At 41.2% G+C, this 22,312-nt stretch overlaps 1 protein-coding gene across 1 annotated transcript in view; it reads right to left on the bottom strand.

The window, feature by feature from the left end:
* Positions 1-16,668, bottom strand: part of scarf2 (scavenger receptor class F, member 2) — an 88,646-nt gene extending 71,978 nt beyond the window's left edge. The window contains exon 1 of the mRNA XM_051921347.1: positions 15,788-16,668. Coding sequence (XP_051777307.1) covers positions 15,788-15,942 — 155 coding nt within the window. The 5' untranslated portion in view covers positions 15,943-16,668. The remainder of the gene's footprint in view (positions 1-15,787) is intronic.
* Between the last annotated feature and the right edge of the window lie 5,644 nt (positions 16,669-22,312).

Raw genomic sequence — 22,312 nt, forward strand, 5'->3', positions numbered from 1 at the left:
TTTATTGTTGCCTCCTGAGAAACTACAGTACAAGGTTTATTTATTGCTTTTTTTACCACTTTGTTGTAAAGTGATTCACTGGGTGTAAGCTATAAACCTTTCCTTTAGCTATGTATGCAGAATAAGAATAGAAAAAGTAAAAAACAAATATGCTTTTCCTTCACGTTCTATGAATACTTCAGACTTGACAGGCACTCTAACATCTGTATTATAGGCAAAAGTCGAATAAATGGACCAGTGTAGGCCGTGTCCTCTGGCACTCATTAACTTACATGGAAACATGACAAATGGAGCCCATGCGGCACATTGAAAAAAGGCAGGCTGCCCCCTTAACCACAAGCTGATATTGTAATAATAACAATAATCAGTTAATCCTCTTGAAGGAACAAGTCATCTGTCACTGGATTAGCGCTCTTCTGGAACAGAGGTGTGATTTGAGTATCTCCTGTCAGACCAAAAGGACCTCATCCATCCCCCACCATTAGGATCATAGGGATTTATTAGCAGCCGCGCTCAAAGTTTATCTTTACAAATTCTACAGGCAGACGATAATATCTTTGCAGCTCAATCTTAAACCTGCAATGGGACTTCTGATTCAAGGCAGGCAGGAAGTTGACGTCTTTTTTATTTCATTTAGTTCTCTTTTTCCTTTCAATTCTCCATTCTTTCAATTTGAATACTTTGAATATTTGCTCATCGTCCCGTGGGCATTGACTTGATCCCAGCCAACACAATGTCCCACAGCCATAAGTATCTCCATGCAGCCTTCACAGGCCTATCTCAAGGTCCCTCCAAGCCCTTCTGTCTAAATAAAGTAAGGAGATCTGGGAATTTATCTGCTGAGCTCTTTGAATTGCTATTCAGATACGGAGGAGCATAAATTCATGAAAAAGCAAGGGTAATGACGAATGCAGAATGTCGTATATGAGGTGATATAATATAATTAGAATTCTTATGAACTGTGATTTTTTCAGCCCTAACATATCACTTTGTCTGTTTTCGATACCCACATTTTAATATCATCTGTCTTAATGAGATAGATGGAATCAAAACTTAAATGATCAGTAAACGGATTCTTGATTTAACATCCACTAGTGAATATTATTTTTAAAAGATAGTCAAGAGCCTTTCGAACCTAGTTATGTTAAACTTGACTTGCTTGTATGGAATGTTATTTGATTTTAATAAAATTAATGAAATGTTAAAAAAAAGAAAATGAAAAAAGACAGTCAAGAGCCATTCTACATTCTAGCCATCGGTGTAAAAGATATCAGCATGATCCACGCAAGGTGGGGGGTGGGGACGGGGGGGTCTCCAGACCCAAAGGCCCCTATGGAGGCAATGTGCAGTAAGGTCGGGGCTGAGTGAGAAAGAGGCCTGACATCACCAGGAAGCACTCCGCTCAGAGTGTTCAGAAGCACTAGCTGCTCAGCCCAAGGTTGAGGAACCTCCTTTAGCTCAAACTTCTCAAATTGCTTCTGAAATCCACATGCTGCAGCTTCACAGCTGACCACCACTGTTACCACATTACAAATCTGTGAATTCAGATGGCTTGTGGTGTGAGTCCATGGCAATACACTTGGCGTAGTTGGTAGGATATGTACTGTGGAGGATGGAGTCTGTTATAGTGCTGCACAGGATGGTGGGAGATGAGTAGACACATCAGCTGACATGACCAGGAAGTGCTCCGTTCACAACGTTCAGAAACACTATCTGCTTGGCCCAAGGTGGGAGAGCCTCCTTTTGCTCAGGCCAATAAGAAATCGCTTGAGGGACTGAAATCCACATGCTGTAGGTTCAAGGTTGGCCACCACTGTTACTACATTACAAATCTGTGAACTGAGATGGCTCGTGGTGTGAATCCATGGCAATACACTTGGCGTAGTCGGTAGGATTTGCACTGTGGAAGAAGGAGTGTGTTATAGTGCTGCACAGGATGGTGGGAGATGAGTAGGCATTTCAGCTGACATCAACAGGAAGAGCTCCTTTCACAGTGTTCAGAAAAACCATCTGCATGGCCCAAGGTTGAAGAACCTCCTTTAGCTCAGGCTGATAAGAAATTGCTTCAGAGAGCAATCGGAATTTACTCCATAAAAACACTGATCTTAATCGAAAGCTTTATAACATGATACGCGCTAGTAAAGCAATAAATTTGTGTAGTGGCAACCTCCACAAAGTTATTGTGGTTCACGTCTTTTTTACTGCAAACTGCTCAACAGGGTGACATGGCAGAAAGGAAAGGAACTGCAGTGTCATCTGCTGAACGTACAGTGTGGGATACAGGATGGATGTACGCGTGACAAAGACAGACAAAGGCCTGCACAACCTAGCCTGTGCTCGCAGTGCTACACACCATGATGGAGTGAAGAAGAACTCAAGCAGTGACATCTGGTGAGCTTCAAGTCAAACACTGGAAGCACTTCAGTGATGAAGAACGACAAACAGTTACAAGAAAAGACACAGCAACCTTGAATATGTGGAGTGGGGCATGCCAGCCCCACTCCACGATACAAAATGCAAGAGTGACAATGACCGAGAAATGTATATCGCCTTAACGGGGAGACTTCTGCCCACATGCAAGCACTGCTTTCACATAAAGGAATTGAAACAAGAAACTATTTAGAACATGTCAGAGGTCTCGACAGCTCCTTATCTATTGATAATCCCCCAGGACATGGTGCATACGTTTTCACTTGCCTGTTGTTTTAGGTCCGCTTGTTGCGTTACTCTCAGTATAAAATGACACCTCACAGACCACACCAGAAGATAATCCGAAACCAACTGGCTTCAAGGATGATACCCGTTTACAGGACTAAGTTACTACCATACATGAGATACAAGCTCCATTCTAAACTGCTTCTACTGTCTACTTATATCTAAAACGTGGGCGCTGGTTTCTTCTGCGACTTGCTCAGAGTGGTAGAGTGAGCCTGTGGTGGCAACTGTACAAGCGGCCTTGTGTATTACGTACTTAAGATACAAGCACTGAACATGTGGGATACATTTTTTTGTCATTTTCCATTTTTTCTAAGGTGATCTTTGTGCTGACTCAAGGCAAGACAGTGAAAATTTGAGAAACGGTGTGGTCAGAAAACAGGCCCGAGATCAACACCACAAGTATCGCCAACCGATTGTCTCCAATCCAGAAAAATCAGAAAGTCAGTGAGAGAGAATAGCTGCGCGTAATCAAGTAGCGAATCCTAATATAGGATGCTCACGGAATCTTTAGCAGATTTTTATACCGCTGCCCCGAATGACGTCATGTGCCACGCACACCCAGGGGCTGTTGGGACAGATCGCAATGCTAAACACCGATGATAACTTATCAAAAAGCTGGCGTTCAATGAACAAACAAAACAACATCCCGATTAACATGTTACTAAACTTCAACTTATCTACCATTTTCCAAAACCAGTGTGAAATTCATATTCCTTGGGGTTCAAACCCCCAGACTCCATGAAAAATATGAGCCCAACAACCATAGAGAGGAAAGAAAAATAAAAGAAAATAACTCATAACAATCCTATTTATACAGAATTTCTGCAAGTTTGAAATTTTTCTAGCAATGCCATACTTTTGTGTTTATCTGGGGGTACGAAGAAGACAACTGGGAGAGAAGCAAATAGATGGGGCTGATTTATGTCTGCAAGAACTTTGGCTGGTAATGCAGTAATACAGAACTCTGTATTATATATATATATGGCATCCCGGCCAAGAGAGGGAGCAGACCTGGAAGGAAGGACCGCAAAGGGTAGAAAAGATATCACTGGGGTTTTTTTTTATTCCTCCAGCACACTAGATGGCACCCAGTGGGGAGTCAGCAGGGCATGCTGGGAAATGTAGTCTGGCTGGGCAACCCTGCTGGGGTCACAGGATACCGCAAGAGGGCGCTGCAGGGAGACAAGCTTCCTACTGTGATGGGCTTCCATGTGACCGGGTAGTACTTTGATCGGGCGATCGCCCTGGCACCAGAAGTACTCCCGGTCTGTAATAAAAGGGACCACACTCCCTTATTCAGGCGAGTCGGAGCTGGGAGGTAGAGAGGCAACACTTGACTGAAGGAGGAGGGCAGTGCGGTGGTGAGAACATTATTGTGAGGAGGATAAAACCTATGTTTTTGTACTTATTGTGATATATTTGAGAGGAGTTGGTTAATAAATCAACCTTTATTTGAACCCGGGATTGTGCTTGTGTGTTCGTGTTGGGGTTTGGGCTTGCTGATGCTCTGGATTCCTTCCCATACTTTATATCTTTAAATCTGTCTTGCACTTTTTCTGCGCTTATCTGTATTTCACAGTCCCAGCATTTGTTATTTCATGCCACTATGTGCTGCACTATGGTGTATGGACGGTAGGACAATAAAGCCACTTGACTTGACCAGTTTGCTCAGCTCAGTCATAAAATCTCTTTCTAATACCCAGATGTGTTAGACAGATGTTGCTCCTGAAGCTGCTCAATATGTGCATTCTGGAGGTCCCCAAACAAGCTTGACTAAGCAATACCACTCTGGGGTGAGAGGGGGCGCTGTCACTAACGGTATCCTGTCCTTTCTCCACATTCCCGGCCAGCTGTGACATCCAGAGTGGGCACTCCGTCATATAAAGCGATGGGGCAGGGAGGTGGCGTCTATAAGCTGACCCGGACCTGAGTCTGCTAAAAGCCAGAGATGCTTACAGAAGAGAGAGCAGAACATGAGAAAGCCTTTCATCAGTGTCTTTTAAGTTTGGTTTCTTTATTCTATTGTTCAAAGAAGCAAGGTTACCAGTGTGGTATGCCAAATAATAGTAATTCTTGAGATTTATAGCACTTTTCTCATTACTCAAATTGCTTTTACATAGCAAGTGAGGAACCACTTCAACCACGAGTAATGTACAGCGCCCACATGGATGAAGTGACGGCAGCCATTTTTGCACCAGTGCGCTCACCACACATTAGCCATTAGGTGGTGAAGTGTCGAGAGAGACAATTAATGACAGGAGGCCAGGACATCGGGATCCACCCTACTCTTTCCAAAGGATGCCCAGAGATCTTTAATGACCACAGATTTTCAGGACCTCAGTTTTACATCTCATCCGAAGGACGGTGCCATTTTTACAGCACAGAGTCCCCTGCAGTGGGGCATTGGGGTTTACATTCAGACCACAGGGTAAGCGTCCCCTGCTAGTCTCACCATCACTTCTTCCAACAGCAACCAAACCTTTTCCTGGTTGGTCTCCCATCCAAGTACTGGCCGGGCCTGAAAATGCTTAGCTTCAGGTGGATGACCTGTTTTGAAGTGCATGTGGTATGGCTGCTTACAACACTTCTCCCCGCTTCCAACTGCTTTCTTTCCACCAGCCACATTTCCCAAATGAAAACATTTTAACTGCGACCAATGTGGATCCAAATTAGGATAAGAAAATGGAGATGAATAGGAGAAACGTCAAGAAAAGACCACTCAGGCATCAACAGGCTGCCACTTGAATGGAAGAGATCTGGAAACACAGCAACAAGTTACTAAGGATTGAAGAAGGAAGAGGAAGATGCTGGTAGAGGCCATGTGCTCTACTAGGAGCAGACGGGAAAGAGAAAAGCTTTTGAATGGCCTCCAGTTCCAAATGCAGAGGTCAAGCTACCCCTGTATAGAACAAAACAGGTATAAAACCATTTAAAGCGTGACAATAATGACCCATAAAGTTAATATCTGGATGAGGGGTCTTCAAGCTCGGTGCTGGAGAGTCATAGTGGCTGCAGGGTTTTGTTCCAGCCCATTTTCTTAATGGTGTTAAAGCTCTTATTGCCTTTTCATCTTCATTTTAGTGGTCTCGCCTGTTAAGATTCTCCACCCTTCACTGCTTCTTTTAGTCTTAAATGGCCACATTCCCAGTTTTAATGGTTCCTTATTAGTAAATGACAAAGGAACCAGCAGTTCTCTATCTAACCTCTTTCCATTTACACAACTGAGTGTGAACTAGTTGGTTTAATAAAATATTTGGAAGGAAACTGAAGACAAAAAAGTGAAGGATGGAGAGTTACTACACTGCTTCAAGCTGATGATATCCTTGGAAAAAATCTGTGACATCACAATGACCTGACATGTCAGAATAAAAACACTAAAAAGGTCATAAAATCGAAAAAGTCTGAATTCGCAAAAGCCGCTCTAATTCAGGGTGTTCATAAGAAATGTAATGATTTACTTCATGAGTTAGAAGTTCATAATAAATACGAATTGTTGCGTCAAATTTGAAATATTAAAATGTGTGCTTCAATTTAAATCTCGATTACAATAGAAATTTGTCATTTTCATCCTCTAATAGAGGTCCGTAGAGGGGTAGACCCCTCATAAAACATCCAAAATCAAAAATAACCTCAAATTCACAACTGCTGACCTTGAAATGGTCTAAAACGATACCCCACATGTGTATGTTTGAAATTTGCTCTTAGGAGGGTCCGACCACCGGTAAAGGCCCAAAATATTATCTTTCTTGTGATCAGACTCCTTGAAATAGCATTAAAACAATACTCCGCACGCCTATAGTTCCGATTCACATTTTGTTTTTTAAGCTTTGTGAAGAGGAGTAACTTTGACCCCCTCACATCGCATTAGGGGTCAAGCGCAACTTCACGTCCTTTTTGATGAAGACACCAATTGGTTTTCTCTTTAACCTTTATTTTTCTGCACAGAAAATGGTCTAAAAATGGTGTACAGATGAAGGTGTTTTTGGGGACAGAGGTTCAAAAACAGGAGGGAACCCCCGAAAAGCTTAACATCTTGCATAATTAGCGTCACACATGTGCGATTAGTTGGCGGGGGGCAACTTCAGGGATTAATGGTCTGTAATTTCACTCCGAGTCAGGGGTTGGCACTGTCACTTAATAATCCTTCTCCTTGATAGACCTTTTTACGTCCAGCCACCTGAACCCACCTCTTCCGCCTCCCAGCTCTTAAAACCGGCTCCTCCGCCATCTTGAGGCAGTCAATTCTTGACGCGTGTCTGAGGAAGACTACTCATGTTTTTTTTTTTTCTGCTTTGATCTTGCAATTATATGGGGATCACTTTGGTGCCCCAAACCTTCATGAGCTTTACTTCAGACATTAAGACAAATCGAATGATGGATTATATGTGGGAGTTTACTCGTATCGCTAAGTCAGGAGGCGTCAGACAAATACGTGATTTCAAAGTAATTCTTATGAACGCAATTGGTTTCTAATTAAGCACTCAGGTCAGAACAGTTCCAATCTTTACAAATGCTGAACCATTTTAGTTCAAGTTCTTCCTTCTTGAGGTGGATTGATGTCACACAGATGTGTTCAGTTTTGAGTTTTTAAGCATTCCCAGTTTAAAAAGAAGGACATGGAAGGGTAAATAAAATAAACACAAGTGAATTTAAGAAACATGAAAGCTTCTTGAACCACCAACAATCCAGGCGATTTATGCGTTTAAGGAGAGGCACTGCAGCTCTGGTCGAGCGGAGGACTTTGGGAAGGCAGTCACACAGAACCATTTTAAAGAATTAAAACGTCTGTGGCCTGAAGGTAAGAAGAGTGACAAGCAATTCATTGAAAACCTCCCCGGCTCCCACAGGGCTTGTCTAAAATGGAGTCAGAACAGCTCTTTAACGTCAGTATTTACAGAGCCCGAGCAAAGGTCACGGTGGCAGGCTTAGAAGAGTCTGATTTAGGACTGAGAGACATTTCTCACTCAGACAAGTATAAATACATCCAAGCGTCAGAACAAAAAAAAAAGGGGGCTGCGGAGGGCATAAAACATTCAGGACCCTCTGATTTAAATGGTAATTTCCTTTTTTTTTATTTTTTAGATGTTTTTTAAGCATTCATCATCTTTTTTTTTCTCCATGCAAAAGACCAGTGCAAGAAAACAAAAAAAACAACTAAAGAGACTGCCAGGAGAAAGCGGAAGAAGCTAACCATTCAGGTCTAAGCTTTTAATTACATCCTTCTGTCACTGAAAGTCAAGTAAAACAAAAGGCAACAGTGAAGGAACCATCCAGGAACAAAACCACTTTGTCAAATGAGGGCTCATTAAAAAAAAAACAAACACCAAAATACAGATTAGCATCAGAAGTAGGAGAAGATCGCTTATTGCTTTTTAGATTCCAAGAGGGCCCTCCCAGCAGGCACAATCTTAGACAAACCGTTTATACAGGGTGGCTCCGGACCACCTCAAAAAAAAGAGAAAGAAAGAAGTACAAGCGGCCCAGAATGCTGAGCCAAGCAAATGCCGGAGGTACTGGTTAAATGGTCTTCTCATGTGGCATTGTGGCAGGAGAAGCATGAAGTTCTGGGACTGTGGAACAAACAACCCAGACATGAAGTTGATGCAGAAACCCTGACAACCTTCAAGACGAGATGTTGCGACAGCTTAGCTATTAGCTAAACAAATGAGCCTGATGGACTCAATGCTCTCCTCTCGTTTATCAGATTTCTTATGTTTTTATGATGGGACTTCTAAACCCACTGGCTCCACCAATTAGAGTCCTGGGACTCTGGAACAAACTACTGAGACTTGGAGTTGAAGCAGAAACCTTAACAACCTTTACGAAGAATCGGGATGAGATGTTGGGACAGCTTAGCTATTATCTTAACAAACAGGCTTGATGGACTGAATGGTCTCCTCTCATTTGTCAGATTTCTTACGTTCTTATGATGGGACTTCTAAACCCACTGGCTGCACCAATTAGAGTTATGAGGCTGTGGAACAAACTACCAAGTCATGGAGTTGAAACAGAAACCTTGACGACCTTTAAGAAGAATCAAGATGAGATGTTGGGACAGCTTAGCTATTATCTAAACAAACAGGTCTGATGGACTGAAAGGTCTCTTCTCATTTGTCAGATTTCTTACATTCTTATGATGGCACTTCTAAACCCACTGGCTGCACCAATTAGAGTTACGAGGCTGTGGAACAAACTACCAAGTCATGGAGTTGAAACAGAAACCTTGACGACCTTTAAGAAGAATCAAGATGAGATGTTGGGACAGCTTAGCTATTATCTAAACAAACAGGCTTGATGGACTGAATGGTCTCCTCTCATTTGTCAGATTTCTACGTTCTTATGATGGGACTTCTAAACCCACTGGCTGCACCAATTAGAGTTATGAGGCTGTGGAACAAACTACCAAGTCATGGAGTTGAAACAGAAACCTTGACGACCTTTAAGAAGAATCAAGATGAGATGTTGGGACAGCTTAGCTATTATCTAAACAAACAGGTCTGATGGACTGAATGGTCTCCTCTCACTTGTCAGATTTCTTATCTATTCTTATTTACAGTATGTATTCAATGTGTAGAAGAATGGGTTTACAGCCACTAACTGTTGAATCCAGACGAGTGTTGACTGACTAGCATACAGGGTGGCAGTAGGTGGTTAGTGCTGGTGCCTTACAACTTTCCGGTCAGGTCAGGTTGGGGAGCATGCACTGGTACAGCATGTTTGTTGCCGCACCCACCATGTGTTGCAACCCCCCCAGACAGACCCGCGGTCCAGTCAAGGGAAATGACCATCTATCTTCCGCAGTCAGGTGTTATGTAGACATCCCCTTGTCACGGTACAGCTGCTGGGGTCCTCAACAGTGAGGATCCTGCGAGCCGGATCATCCTCAGGGCCACATGGCCGTAGTGCCGGGACAATGCAGGTAATGTGCCTCATGCAGGAATCCATGAGTGGTACCCAAGGATTCTCCAGAGAGACACAGTACCAAAGGAGTCCAGTCTTCATCTCAGGTCACTGGGTGGCATCCATGTCTCACAACCATATAGCAAAACAGGAAACTCAGGACTGTAAAGACTTGGACCTTCGTCCTTTTGCAGGGACATCGGGAGCGCCACACCCCTTTCCAATGACCTCATGATCCCCCACCCATGCTCTCCCAATCTGTCTACTGACTTCATAGGAAGATTCACCAGTGACATAAACAAGTTTGAGACATTACTTTGGAGTCCTGAACTTAAATCCCATCCATGTTACATGTTCCCCGTGTCTGCTTAGTCCTTCTCCAGCTACTCCTACTTCTTCCCACATCTTAAACATAAACATGGACACGGGTAGAAATTTGCTAAGGGGGGGTAGATTGACACTGAGAACAATAGACACATGGTATTAGATACCAAGTAGTGTGAGATTATTCTTTGTGGACCTTCAGAACTTGGCTTGATGTTGTTGATGGGCTGTTCTTGTCAAAACTGTTCTAATGTTAGATTCATCTCAATATTCTATGTTCAAAGTTGTGCTAATAAAGTCACTTGACTTGACTTTCTTTACAGTATTGGCATTGGCCCCCCCATGACCCACAAGGCAATCACATTAAAAGTTACCAGTCTTAACTAGAGGGCCACTGTGTCTGTGAGCATTGGCCTGGAATTAGAACTTGGAGGTTGTGAGGCAGCAGCACTACCAGCGTAACCACCATAACCTCTTCTTGTTCATCTTCTTCTTCCTTAGCCTTTCCCATTTTTATAGTATATGAAGGTTACTATATTTGATTAGACTTCTCCTTACTCTGCAATCTTAATACTCATTCTCATTTAACCTGTTCTTCCACAGATCTTCAATTATATTCCTCTATTTCGGTCTTCCCTTTCTTCTCCTTCCCTCAAGATCCAATCTCATCACTCTCTTGTCTACATAGTTGACATTTCTTCTCATAACATAGTCATACCATTGCAGCCATTTCTCTTGCATCTTCTTTTAGACTTCTACAACTTTTGTTGTTATCTTTATCCTCTCATTTTTGTTTGGATCCATTTTTGTCACTTCGCACATCCACCTCAATGTCCTCATCTCAGCTACTTCTAGCTTTTCCTGTTTGGTCCTTCTTCAGCGGCCATGTTTCAGCTCCATGGGTCAACGCTGGTCTGACTACCGTCTTAGAGCATCATCCTTTGATTGTAAAGGTTAGCCATTTTATGACACAACACACCAGACAGCTGTTTCCTGTTGTTCCAACCTGCCCCGGTTCTGTGGTGCACCTCGCTATCTAACACACCATATGCTGTCACATGGGAACCAAGGTGTTTAAATTCATTTACCCTTTTTAATCTCTCAGACCCTAACTGAATGCTCTTTTCTCAAAGTTCTTCTTTAAACCACATATAATCTGACTTCTTTCCACCAATCTTAAATCCTGTATCTTTCATTGCTTCTCTCCATAACTAAAATGTATAATATCCATCCATCCATCCATTTTCCAACCCACTGAATCTGAACACAGGGTCACGGGGTTCTGCTGGAGCCAATCCCAGCCAACACAGGGCACAAGGCAGGAACCAATCCCAGGCAGGGTGCCAACCCACCGCAGAAATGTATACTATAGAGTTTGTTATTCAGTTTGTTACAGACAGATTCATTTTGAGATTTTTGGAAGGTTAAAGGTGCTCTACTCAAGCTCTACAATCTTCACAACTCTTTACTGGGCCAACTGGTGAGTGTCACTCTAAATAAAAGCAAATCATGTCAAGCTCCAACTGTATATGTAAATGAAGAGATGCCATACTGTGCAACTGCGCTGTATTCAGCATCTTCTGAAATATGAACTCCTTTCCATTTTATGTGTAAGTGAGAAGTTGGCTTATAAAGCAATTTGTATATTTTCTGAGTTTTTTTGGCTAAGGAAGACAGAAGTGACGAGCTAACAAAAGACATACAGTAGTTTTGAGGTATCGTAGTTAATTAAGGTAAGGAAAACAGAAGCTTTGAGGTAATATGGTGTGGTGGGCATCTGGTGCCCTTACCCGGCCAGGATGCCTCCATGGTGGAAGGAGCAGGGGAGAGGATAAACACAGGGCATTATCTCCCCTGGAGCACTTGATGGCAGCCCCCTGGGTTGCAGCGGTGCCTTGGAATCCCACAGGGATTCATGGGAGTTGGAGTTCGGCACAGCCCTGTTGGATTCCATAGGTGCTGCAGGAATACTGTAGGGATCATCTGGAAGTGCTAACACCCTAACGGCCAACTGGAAGTACTCCCGGGTTCAGGATGAAAGCAGCCTGCTGCCACTGCTCTGGGAGCCAGAGCCGGGAAGTGGAGGACAAAGCTTTCTGGAGGAGGAGTGGAGGTGGAAGCAAAGACAGAGAGAGAGAGAAGAAGAAGAAGAAGAAGAAGAAGAAGAAGAAGAAGAAGAAGAAGAAGAAGAAGAAGAAGAAGAAGAAGAAGAAGAAGAACAACAACAACAACAACAACAACAACAACAAGAAAAGGAACAAGAAGAAGAAGAAGAATTGCTGTTTGCATTATTATTGTGCTTTGTGACTGTGAGGTGCAGGTGGGAAACTAACAGCTGGATAAATGCCTTGGGGAGCTAGTGTGCCCCCTGCAGACCACACTGGTTATTTCAGACTAGCTGTGCCACCAGTCTAAGAATGGCTGAAATCTAAGTAAGCATCATGGATTTCAGTGTTAATATTTGCAGTGTACCATCTATTGGAATGTATTTTTTAATACATGCAGCAATAAAATGCATTGCATCTGTCATTCCAACAGATGGCACATCACAAACAATTGTAATCATAAAAAAACTGTTTATGATGCACCCACTGTTGGAATGACATATGCAATGCATTTTTACTACAAATGTTTGTGATACACCATCTGTTGGAATAACAGAGACATAGCCACTAGATGAACACATAGATACACAGAAACAGATACTTGTTCTTTTATTAAGGTGGATAAATTAGACAGAAGTTTTCAGGTAGCGTAGTTATTTCTGATAAAGAAGGCAGAGGTTTTGAGATAACATAGTCATTTCAGATTAGCTGTGCCACCTGTCTAAGATGGGTTGAAATCTAATTATTCAATGAGGACTTTAGTGTTAACGCTTGCAATGCACCATCTGTTGGAATGAATTTTGTAATGCATGTGGTGATAAAATGCATTGCATATGTCATTCCAATAGACTGCATATCACAAACATTTGTAGAAACAAAATGCATTACTGCAAATAATAATTAAAATAATAATACATTTGCTTATGATGCACCCTCTATTGGAATGACAAACGTAATGCCTGCAATTTGGTATGGAATCAGTAAAAGCAATGTTAATGTTTGTTATGCACCATGTGTTGAAATGACAAATGCAATGCATTTTATTACTACAAATGTTTGTGCACCATCTGTTGGACTGATAGAGACACAGCAACTGGATGGACACATAGATACACAGACATTGTCCTTTTATTAAGGTGGATAAATAAGAAATTTTGATCTAGCATAGTTATTTTAGATAAAGAAGGCAGAAAGTTTGAGGCAGCATAGTTATTTAAGGTAAGGAATACAGAAGTTTTAAGGTAACAGTTATTCCAGACATGTCTAAAATGGATTGAAATCTAAGTAATAAACATGGTCCTCAGTATTAATGTTTGCAGGGCACCATCTGTTAGAATGTATGTTGTAATGCTTGTAGTAATAAAGTTCATTGCATCAGTCATTCCAACAGATGCAACATGTATTGGAATGACAAACACAATGCACTTGTCTCTGTTGTACACCATTTGATATGGGATTCATAAAAGCAGTGTTAATGTTTGTGATGCACCATCTGTTGGATTGGCAAACGCAATGCATTTTATTACTACAAATGCTTGTGATAAACCGTCTGTTGGAATGATAAATGCAATGCATATGTCTCTGTTATGTGTCATTTAGTATGAATTCATAATAGTAGTGTTAATGTTTGTGATGTGCCATCAGTTTGAGTGACAGAGACAGAGCTACTGGATGTACTCATACATATACAGACCCTATCCTTTAATTAAGGTGGATAAACAGAACATATGTTTTGAGGTGGCACAGTTACAGTATGTATGGTAAAGTTTTCAGGTGGCACAGTTATTTCAGATAAAGTAGACAGAATCCTTTAGGTCAGGTAGTTATTTCAAGTATGAAAGAAGACATTTCAAGGAAAGTCATAACACTCAGTAATATGGAGCCAGAGAGTGGCAATGTGTTGGCAGGTGACAATAATGGCCCTATAAACCCATATCTAATCTGTCTTAATCTCTATTTAAATAGCACCTTTCATAACAATAAAATCAGCCCAGTTCTACTCTTAAACTAATAATGTAAATTGAACAAAACACACAAGTGTTTGCTGCACTCTTTATAAAGGAGTACCTTGATGAAGTGGGATTCCTAGCAAAAGTATGTCATTCTTATTTATTTAGCTTTAAACTGAAAACGACTGCAAAACTGTGCGCACATGTTGACTGAATGAAGGTCACATCCCACAAGGCAGTGCACAGTTTTTGATAAAACTATGAGTTATTGTTTTGGCTTTTTCCATTTGGCAAATCAGCTGCTCCTTATTGTTCCTTGAGCTCCTATTTTTGGACACACACACACACATGCACAGCCAGGCATTGTCCAGATAACACACGCGGTATGTAAAGCTGCCAGCTGCTGGCGGATAGCCTTGTGGTTTCTTAATGAAGTTGACTCTTGAGTTCCAGCAGTAAGTACATCGCATCAATGGCTCGACAAGAAGCCACACCATCGAGTAAAGTGCCATTAGCTGTTAGAGTGTGAGACTTGAACCAGAATACTGGATAGGGGAGCCATGAGGGTTTCAGAAAAAAACCTTTGTTTATTTAGATTTGCATCAGGCTTCATAAATAACCATGAAAAAATGATAACAAATGTTTTGAAATATCAATGGGCTCCAGAATTTTATACGGGCTCCTGCTGCATACAATCAGACAGGTTAAGTTCGAATTATCTTTATCTGTTGTATCCTGCAAGTAGCCTTATAGACATGAAAGAGTTCAGGTTTGTGTACATATTAGGAAAATGAAAGGCCAAAAAACAACTTCATATACAAAGAACCCTTTCCGAAATTAAAGGCCCTAACGAGGAACCACGCACACCCAATAACAGATCCGTTATTTCTGAGTGGATGGCGCGGACGGATGGATGGCGTTCACCAGACCCGCTTCCCATTTCGTGTTGTGGGACGTGGCGTGGCACGGCGTGACATTGCGCCCCCTCGTGGAGGTTACAGTGACAGACCGTCCAGCTGTCAACATCTGGACACCGCCTGTGACCCCCCGAAAAGCGGCGCGGCCCGCCACGTGTAACGGGATCCAGCTGGGCCAAGCATTTCGCGGGGATTTCGGCTCCGCGACCCCACAAGTTAGCAGTCTTGCACCTGGGCCGGGTGGTTGGGAGGGGGGTCTGGATCGGGGCTTCTGAGAGACACCTAGTCGCTAGTTGCGCTCTACTTGGAAGACTCGGAAGACTTCAGACGTTTAATTTGCATTTACTTATTTATTTATTTTTTGTAAGTACAGTGTAGGTATTCACGTAAGTGCGGTTTCGCTTCAAATGTATTACAGCTGTGTTTTGTTAAAGGCAAATGTTTTTAGTCTGTAGTTGCTGCATTAAAGTAGTCAAATGGCACCTACCCTTGACTTATTGACTACTAAGCCCCGTAAGGCGCTATATACAGTACACTCCTAAAAATAAAGACGGTTCTTCAGAGCGATGCCATAAGGAAACCATTTTTGGTTCCAAAAAGCCCCATCCACATGAAGCTTTCAGAAAGAACCTTTTATTTATTTGGATGCATACCAGGCTCCTTAAGGTTAAATGACCATGACTACATGGTTAAGTTCAGGGTTTCTATTTCTCTAAGTATCCTGCGGTAGCCTATACCATACATTAAAGATTTTTTTTCTTCATTTATTAGAAAGCTTTTCAAAGCAGAAAGAACCAACTTCATATGCAGAGACCCCTTCCGAGAATGGCAAGCAATAGTTCGACGAGAAACCCCGTAAAGTGCGCTCGCTTACCCCTGCGCCCTGCACACGTTCCTGCCTTTGGGGTTCAGTTCCTGGGCACAGCTTTGGCAGAGCAGCAACACGAGTAACAGCAGAACTTCCCAGCTCGGCTTCTTTTTAGTCGTCCAGCAGGAGACCCCATCCCACTCGCTCCTTTCCTTGGTCATCCCTTCAAAAAAGAGAACAAACTCCGGGAGAAAGTTAGCCGATCCCGACGGGGCAGACTTAGTATATTCCCATGGAGGTCAGGGCTAATCCGGAGAGTCGAGATGCAGATACTGTAAACCATCCGGTCATCCCAGTAGAAGAAAGAAACAGAAGAGAAGAAAAGAAGAAAGCCAATTTGCGGGCCGTCGTCCCTTTCAGGAGGCGCGGTAGCGGCGGAATCCAGACTTTTTTTTATAATCTCTTCCAGTTGGCGTGTCTGTGCTCTGCCTGCTCGCTTCGCCAAACAAGATGCATTCGTCCAGAAGAAATCATAAACTTTCTCCGATCCGATTCGACACACACATCACGTTTAGGGGGCTTTCTGAGGGAATCGCTGTGAAGTTACGCTATTCCGTCACGTGTTTTTGGGAACACAATTCACGCTATTAAAAACAAAGATTTTATTTCCCAAAACAGACAAAAATAGGAAATTAAAAAAAAAAAAAGCACGAGCAAGCAAAGAAAATGCAACCCACTTCTGCCTTTTGGGGGCGGAAATGGGAGTTTGCAACTGGGAGTGCTGCTTCGCTTGCTCTGCTGCAGGAGTGGCAGAAGGAAATTCCTGATTTGTTACCCTATTCGCTGGCCCCGACTTTAGGGAATTTGGAGACGGGCCGCCTTTTGGAAAGCTGGGGGGCTCGACTTGCTCCCCGGCGCTCCTGCCTCAGCCACTAAATAGGAAGAAAAAAAAAATGCGGTAAACACAATGATGAACAGGAGGCCGGCCGGGCCAGATAACGGTCTGCCGCCCCCCACCCAGTGCTGTTTTGGAGCTGGCGGTGGCGTTTATGTAATAAGTTCAAATCCACAGTTAGTCATTCGCAGCCCGACGCTACTGGCGGCAGCTCCTTTTGGCATGAGACGAGCACTGGAAAAGTTCAGGGTGTGCTGCTCGTTTAGCTGATCGCACTCCGATAACGGCGATGTTTAAGGAGTACGTAACGGCCGAATCCATTTACTTCTTTGGCTGACGCCTTCATCCAAGTTGACTTACAACACCTGAGGTCAATTGCTTACATTTCTTAATTTTTCGTTGTATTTAATTCAAATGGAGAACAAGCAGGTGAAGTGGTCACACAGTACCACTAACGAGATTTGAACGCATAGCATATCAGGGTTTAAAGTCCTAAACCTCAACCACTGCGCCACACGAGATCAGGTCCTACAATGAATACAACGACAATGCCATGAGGGCTGGCGCCAGCATCGTTGGTGCCATAGGGGAAGCTGTAAATGGCGCCCTGCCAGCCCCTTCACCTTAAGTGGACTCATCACTGAACTCTGGAGGCAGGAGAGAGGAGCGGAGCTACAACTGGACAGAAAGGAAAATGGAATGGGTGGATACAAAAAAGTGAATAGATAGATAGATAGATAGATAGATAGATAGATAGATAGATAGATAGATAGATAGATAGATAGATAGATAGATATGAAAGGCACTTTATAATAGATAGATAGATAGATAGATAGATAGATAGATAGATAGATAGATAGATAGATATGAAAGGCACTATATAATAGATAGATAGATAGATAGATAGATAGATAGATAGATAGATAGATAGATAGATAGATAGATATGAAAGGCACTATATAATAGATAGATAGATATGAAAGGCACTAGATAGATAGATAGATAGATAGATAGATAGATAGATAGATAGATAGATAGATAGATAGATAGATAGATAGATATGAAAGGCACTATATAGATAGATAGATAGATATGAAAGGCACTATATAATAGATAGATAGATAGATAGATAGATAGATAGATAGATAGATAGATAGATAGATAGATAGATATGAAAGGCACTATATAGATAGATAGATAGATAGATAGATAGATAGATAGATAGATAGATAGATAGATATGAAAGGCACTATATAATAGATAGATAGATATGAAAGGCACTAGATAGATAGATAGATAGATAGATAGATAGATAGATAGATAGATATGAAAGGCACTATATAGATAGATAGATAGATATGAAAGGCACTATATAATAGATAGATAGATAGATAGATAGATAGATAGATAGATAGATAGATAGATAGATAGATAGATAGATAGATAGATATGAAAGGCACTATATAATAGATAGATAGATATGAAAGGCACTAGATAGATAGATAGATAGATAGATAGATAGATAGATAGATAGATAGATAGATAGATAGATATGAAAGGCACTATATAGATAGATAGATAGATAGATAGATAGATAGATAGATAGATAGATAGATAGATAGATAGATAGATAGATATGAAAGGCACTATATAATAGATAGATAGATAGATAGATAGATAGATAGATAGATAGATAGATATGAAAGGCACTATATAATACATAGATAGATAGATATGAAAGGCACTATATAGATAGATAGATAGATAGATAGATAGATAGATAGATAGATAGATAGATAGATAGATAGATAGATATGAAAGGCACTATATAGATAGATAGATAGATAGATAGATAGATAGATAGATAGATAGATAGATAGATAGATATGAAAGGCACTATATAATAGATAGATAGATATGAAAGGCACTATATAGATAGATAGATAGATAGATAGATAGATAGATAGATAGATAGATAGATAGATAGATAGATATGAAAGGCACTATATAGATAGATAGATAGATAGATAGATAGATAGATAGATAGATAGATAGATAGATAGATATGAAAGGCACTAGATAGATAGATAGATAGATAGATAGATAGATAGATAGATAGATAGATAGATAGATAGATAGATAGATAGATATGAAAGGCACTATATAGATAGATAGATAGATAGATAGATAGATAGATAGATAGATAGATAGATAGATAGATATGAAAGGCACTATATAGATAGATAGATAGATAGATAGATAGATAGATAGATAGATAGATAGATAGATAGATAGATATGAAAGGCACTATATAATAGATAGATAGATACATATGAAAGGCACTATATAGATAGATAGATAGATAGATAGATAGATAGATAGATAGATAGATATGAAAGGCACTATATAGATAGATAGATAGATAGATAGATAGATAGATAGATAGATAGATAGATAGATAGATAGATAGATAGATATGAAAGGCACTATATAATAGATAGATAGATATGAAAGGCACTATATAGATAGATAGATAGATAGATAGATAGATAGATAGATAGATAGATAGATAGATAGATATGAAAGTCACTATATAGATAGATAGATAGATAGATAGATAGATAGATAGATAGATATGAAAGGCACTAGATAGATAGATAGATAGATAGATAGATAGATAGATAGATAGATAGATAGATATGAAAGGCACTATATAATAGATAGATAGATATGAAAGGCACTATATAGATAGATAGATAGATAGATAGATAGATAGATAGATAGATAGATAGATAGATATGAAAGGCACTAGATAGATAGATAGATAGATAGATAGATAGATAGATAGATAGATAGATAGATATGAAAGGCACTATATAGATAGATAGATAGATAGATAGATAGATAGATAGATAGATAGATATGAAAGGCACTATATAGATAGATAGATAGATAGATATGAAAGGCACTATATAATAGATAGATAGAAATGAAAGGCACTATATAGATAGATAGATAGATAGATAGATAGATAGATAGATAGATAGATAGATAGATAGATAGATAGATAGATAGATAGATAGATAGATAGATAGATAGATAGATACTTAAGCAGCATTGAATTTAATTGAAAAGCAAACGTTCTTCCTTTACTCTTGCACAATAAGAGGCTTCTTTTGAAGTTTACAGATCTGTGTCCCTGAATATGCAGCGCCTAAGGAATGCGTTGTATTTTCAAAAGTGTGCTAAGATTGGGCTAGAAAATGAAAAGGTCTGACGTTGCTATTTTACCACAGACCTTCCGAGTCTGGTGCAATCCTTGAGTTGCATCTCACTGTTTTCCACTTGGCTGATGTTGTGTTAAGGTAATGGAAGTCGGAGAGTACAAACAGACACCTTAATGATATGGTTGAAAAGTGTGTTTAGAGGGGGAGATGACAGGAACAGGCAGCTAGGGTGACCCTGATAATACTTTCTGGAAGACACACAAACCTTTAAAGAGGTACATTTTTTTTCTCTTTTATATGTATAGCCATATGTATGGAAACAGGGGATGAGAAGCATGCCAGGTAAACTGATTTATTTCTTGTTTATCACAACTCTAGACCGCGTTCAGAGTTGCATTGGTTCAAGTCGACCCCATGAATCTCAGGTGCAAGACAAGAAACTTTCATTGATGAGCCACCAGTCTTGGCCAAGTTCACACTCATGACGTCAGTGAGTTAGCCTAGCATTCATTTTTCTGGAGGGAGGGAGGGAGGGAGAAACACTGGGGACGGCACAGTGGCAGCTCTTCTCTCTTTCAGCAAGTCTTTGTCTTGCATGTTCTCCCTGTGTCTGCGTAGTTTCCTTCTATGACATGCAGATTTAGGTGTACTGACAGTGTTAAATGGGCCCTGATGTGTGTGTGTGCGTGTGTGTGTGTGTGTGCATGTGTGTGTGTGTGTGTGTGTGAATTCTTATTCAAGTCCTGTGCCCAATCCTTGCCTTTCCACTTTATCCTGGATAAGTGGGTTTACAAAATAGATCAATGGAGGAAATCTTTAGTACCTTTGAGTAAACCCCACATGCACAAAAAGAGGATGTTCAGGCTCTACAGGCAGTGCCGGGAAATGAAACCCAATCCCCTGGTGATGTAAAAAAAAATAAAGAAATGTTTTTTTTTTTTCCAAATTTATATCATACTCTACACATGCGAGATCTACGATGGAGACATTATGGAATGCTGAGCGCAACAATTTGTAGTAATTACAGCCACAAATATCTGACATTGTGACAATAAAGAAGGACTTGAAAAGGAATAATAATAATAAAAAAAGCCTGAAAGTGTGTAGAGCTGCCATAAAGTCAACATCAGACAGACCACATCAATTGAAAATATTGTGAACTGTGCAGCGTCAGCAATGGCGAGTTAGAGCACTGCTGGAAGTCGAGCTCTCAGAGTCAGGCTGGCCTCTTATCAACAAGATGAGACTTAAAGACTGTCTTTATACTGGGTGATATGTGTATGTGTGAGTGTGTGTGTATACAGAATACATACTGTATCTATAAGTATGCACATATACATATAGTCACGTGTGTGCACACAAAGGGGACAGCTTATGGGTTCTGGTCATTGAAGTCCACTGAGGTCACTTCCGGTGTCCGTCCACCTTGTCCCGGCTCTTCCTGCCTGAAGGACTTAAAACTGGATGATCCACCATATTGAGTCAGTTCTGTTATGAACTAATGTCTGTGAAGACATTTCTGCAATGGTTGCGTGTTTTAAATTATTCAGCTATAGGCGGTTACCAGGGTGGCACCCCACATTTTTATTATGGTCCTGTCTGTTCTTTTACTATATATATATACAATACCAGTGAAAAGTTTGGACATACCCAGTGCAGTGGGTAGCACTGCTGCCTTGCAGTTAGGAGACCCGGGTTTGCTTCTCAGGTGCCCCCTGCGTGGAGTTTGCACGTTCTCCCCGTGTCTGTCTGTCTTCCTCCGGGTGCTCCGGTTTCCTCCCACAGTCCAAAGATGTGCAGGTTAGGTGCATTGGTGATCCTAGTGTGTGCTTGGTGTGTGTGTGTGCCCTGCGGTGGGCTGGCGCCCTGCCCGGGGTTTGTTCTTGCCTTGCGCCCTGTGTTGGCTGGGATTGGCTCCAGCAGACCCTGTAGTTACGATATAGCGGGTTGGATAATGGATGGATGGATGATGCACATACACCCTAGTGTGGCTAATGGCTGCTACTGCTGGAAATGACTGATATTTAAGTTATTAATCACATCTGACTAGTCATGAGTGTGCACATTGGGAAATAGCTTGATGGCTGAGTGACGGTAATTCTCCACCAAGACATCTCTTCTTCCCCTTTTGTGCAGAAAAGATGATTAATTAATGTGACGTCACCACCTGGACCCTCCCAGAATGCCTTAAACTCAGAGGCCCCACCATCCTAGTCAGTCCACCCAAGACGGAAGTCGGGACGACTTGTTTTTCGCATCATAACATGCATTTTCTTTCAATTTATTGCTCAGAATTATACGGGGTTGGCCGGAAGGCGCCCCACAACTCGAACCTTGTCCTGTTATTTCTTCCACCAAATGCACAGCCTTGTTTTCAGCAGCCATTACTCCAGTGTGCTTGCTTATTGTAAACTCCCTTAGCTTATGCCTAATTAGCCACATTTAAATGCTTAATGGTTATTAGAGAAA

The sequence above is a fragment of the Erpetoichthys calabaricus genome, chromosome 18, assembly GCF_900747795.2.
Source record: "Erpetoichthys calabaricus chromosome 18, fErpCal1.3, whole genome shotgun sequence".
In the NCBI taxonomy this organism is placed as follows: domain Eukaryota; kingdom Metazoa; phylum Chordata; class Cladistia; order Polypteriformes; family Polypteridae; genus Erpetoichthys; species Erpetoichthys calabaricus.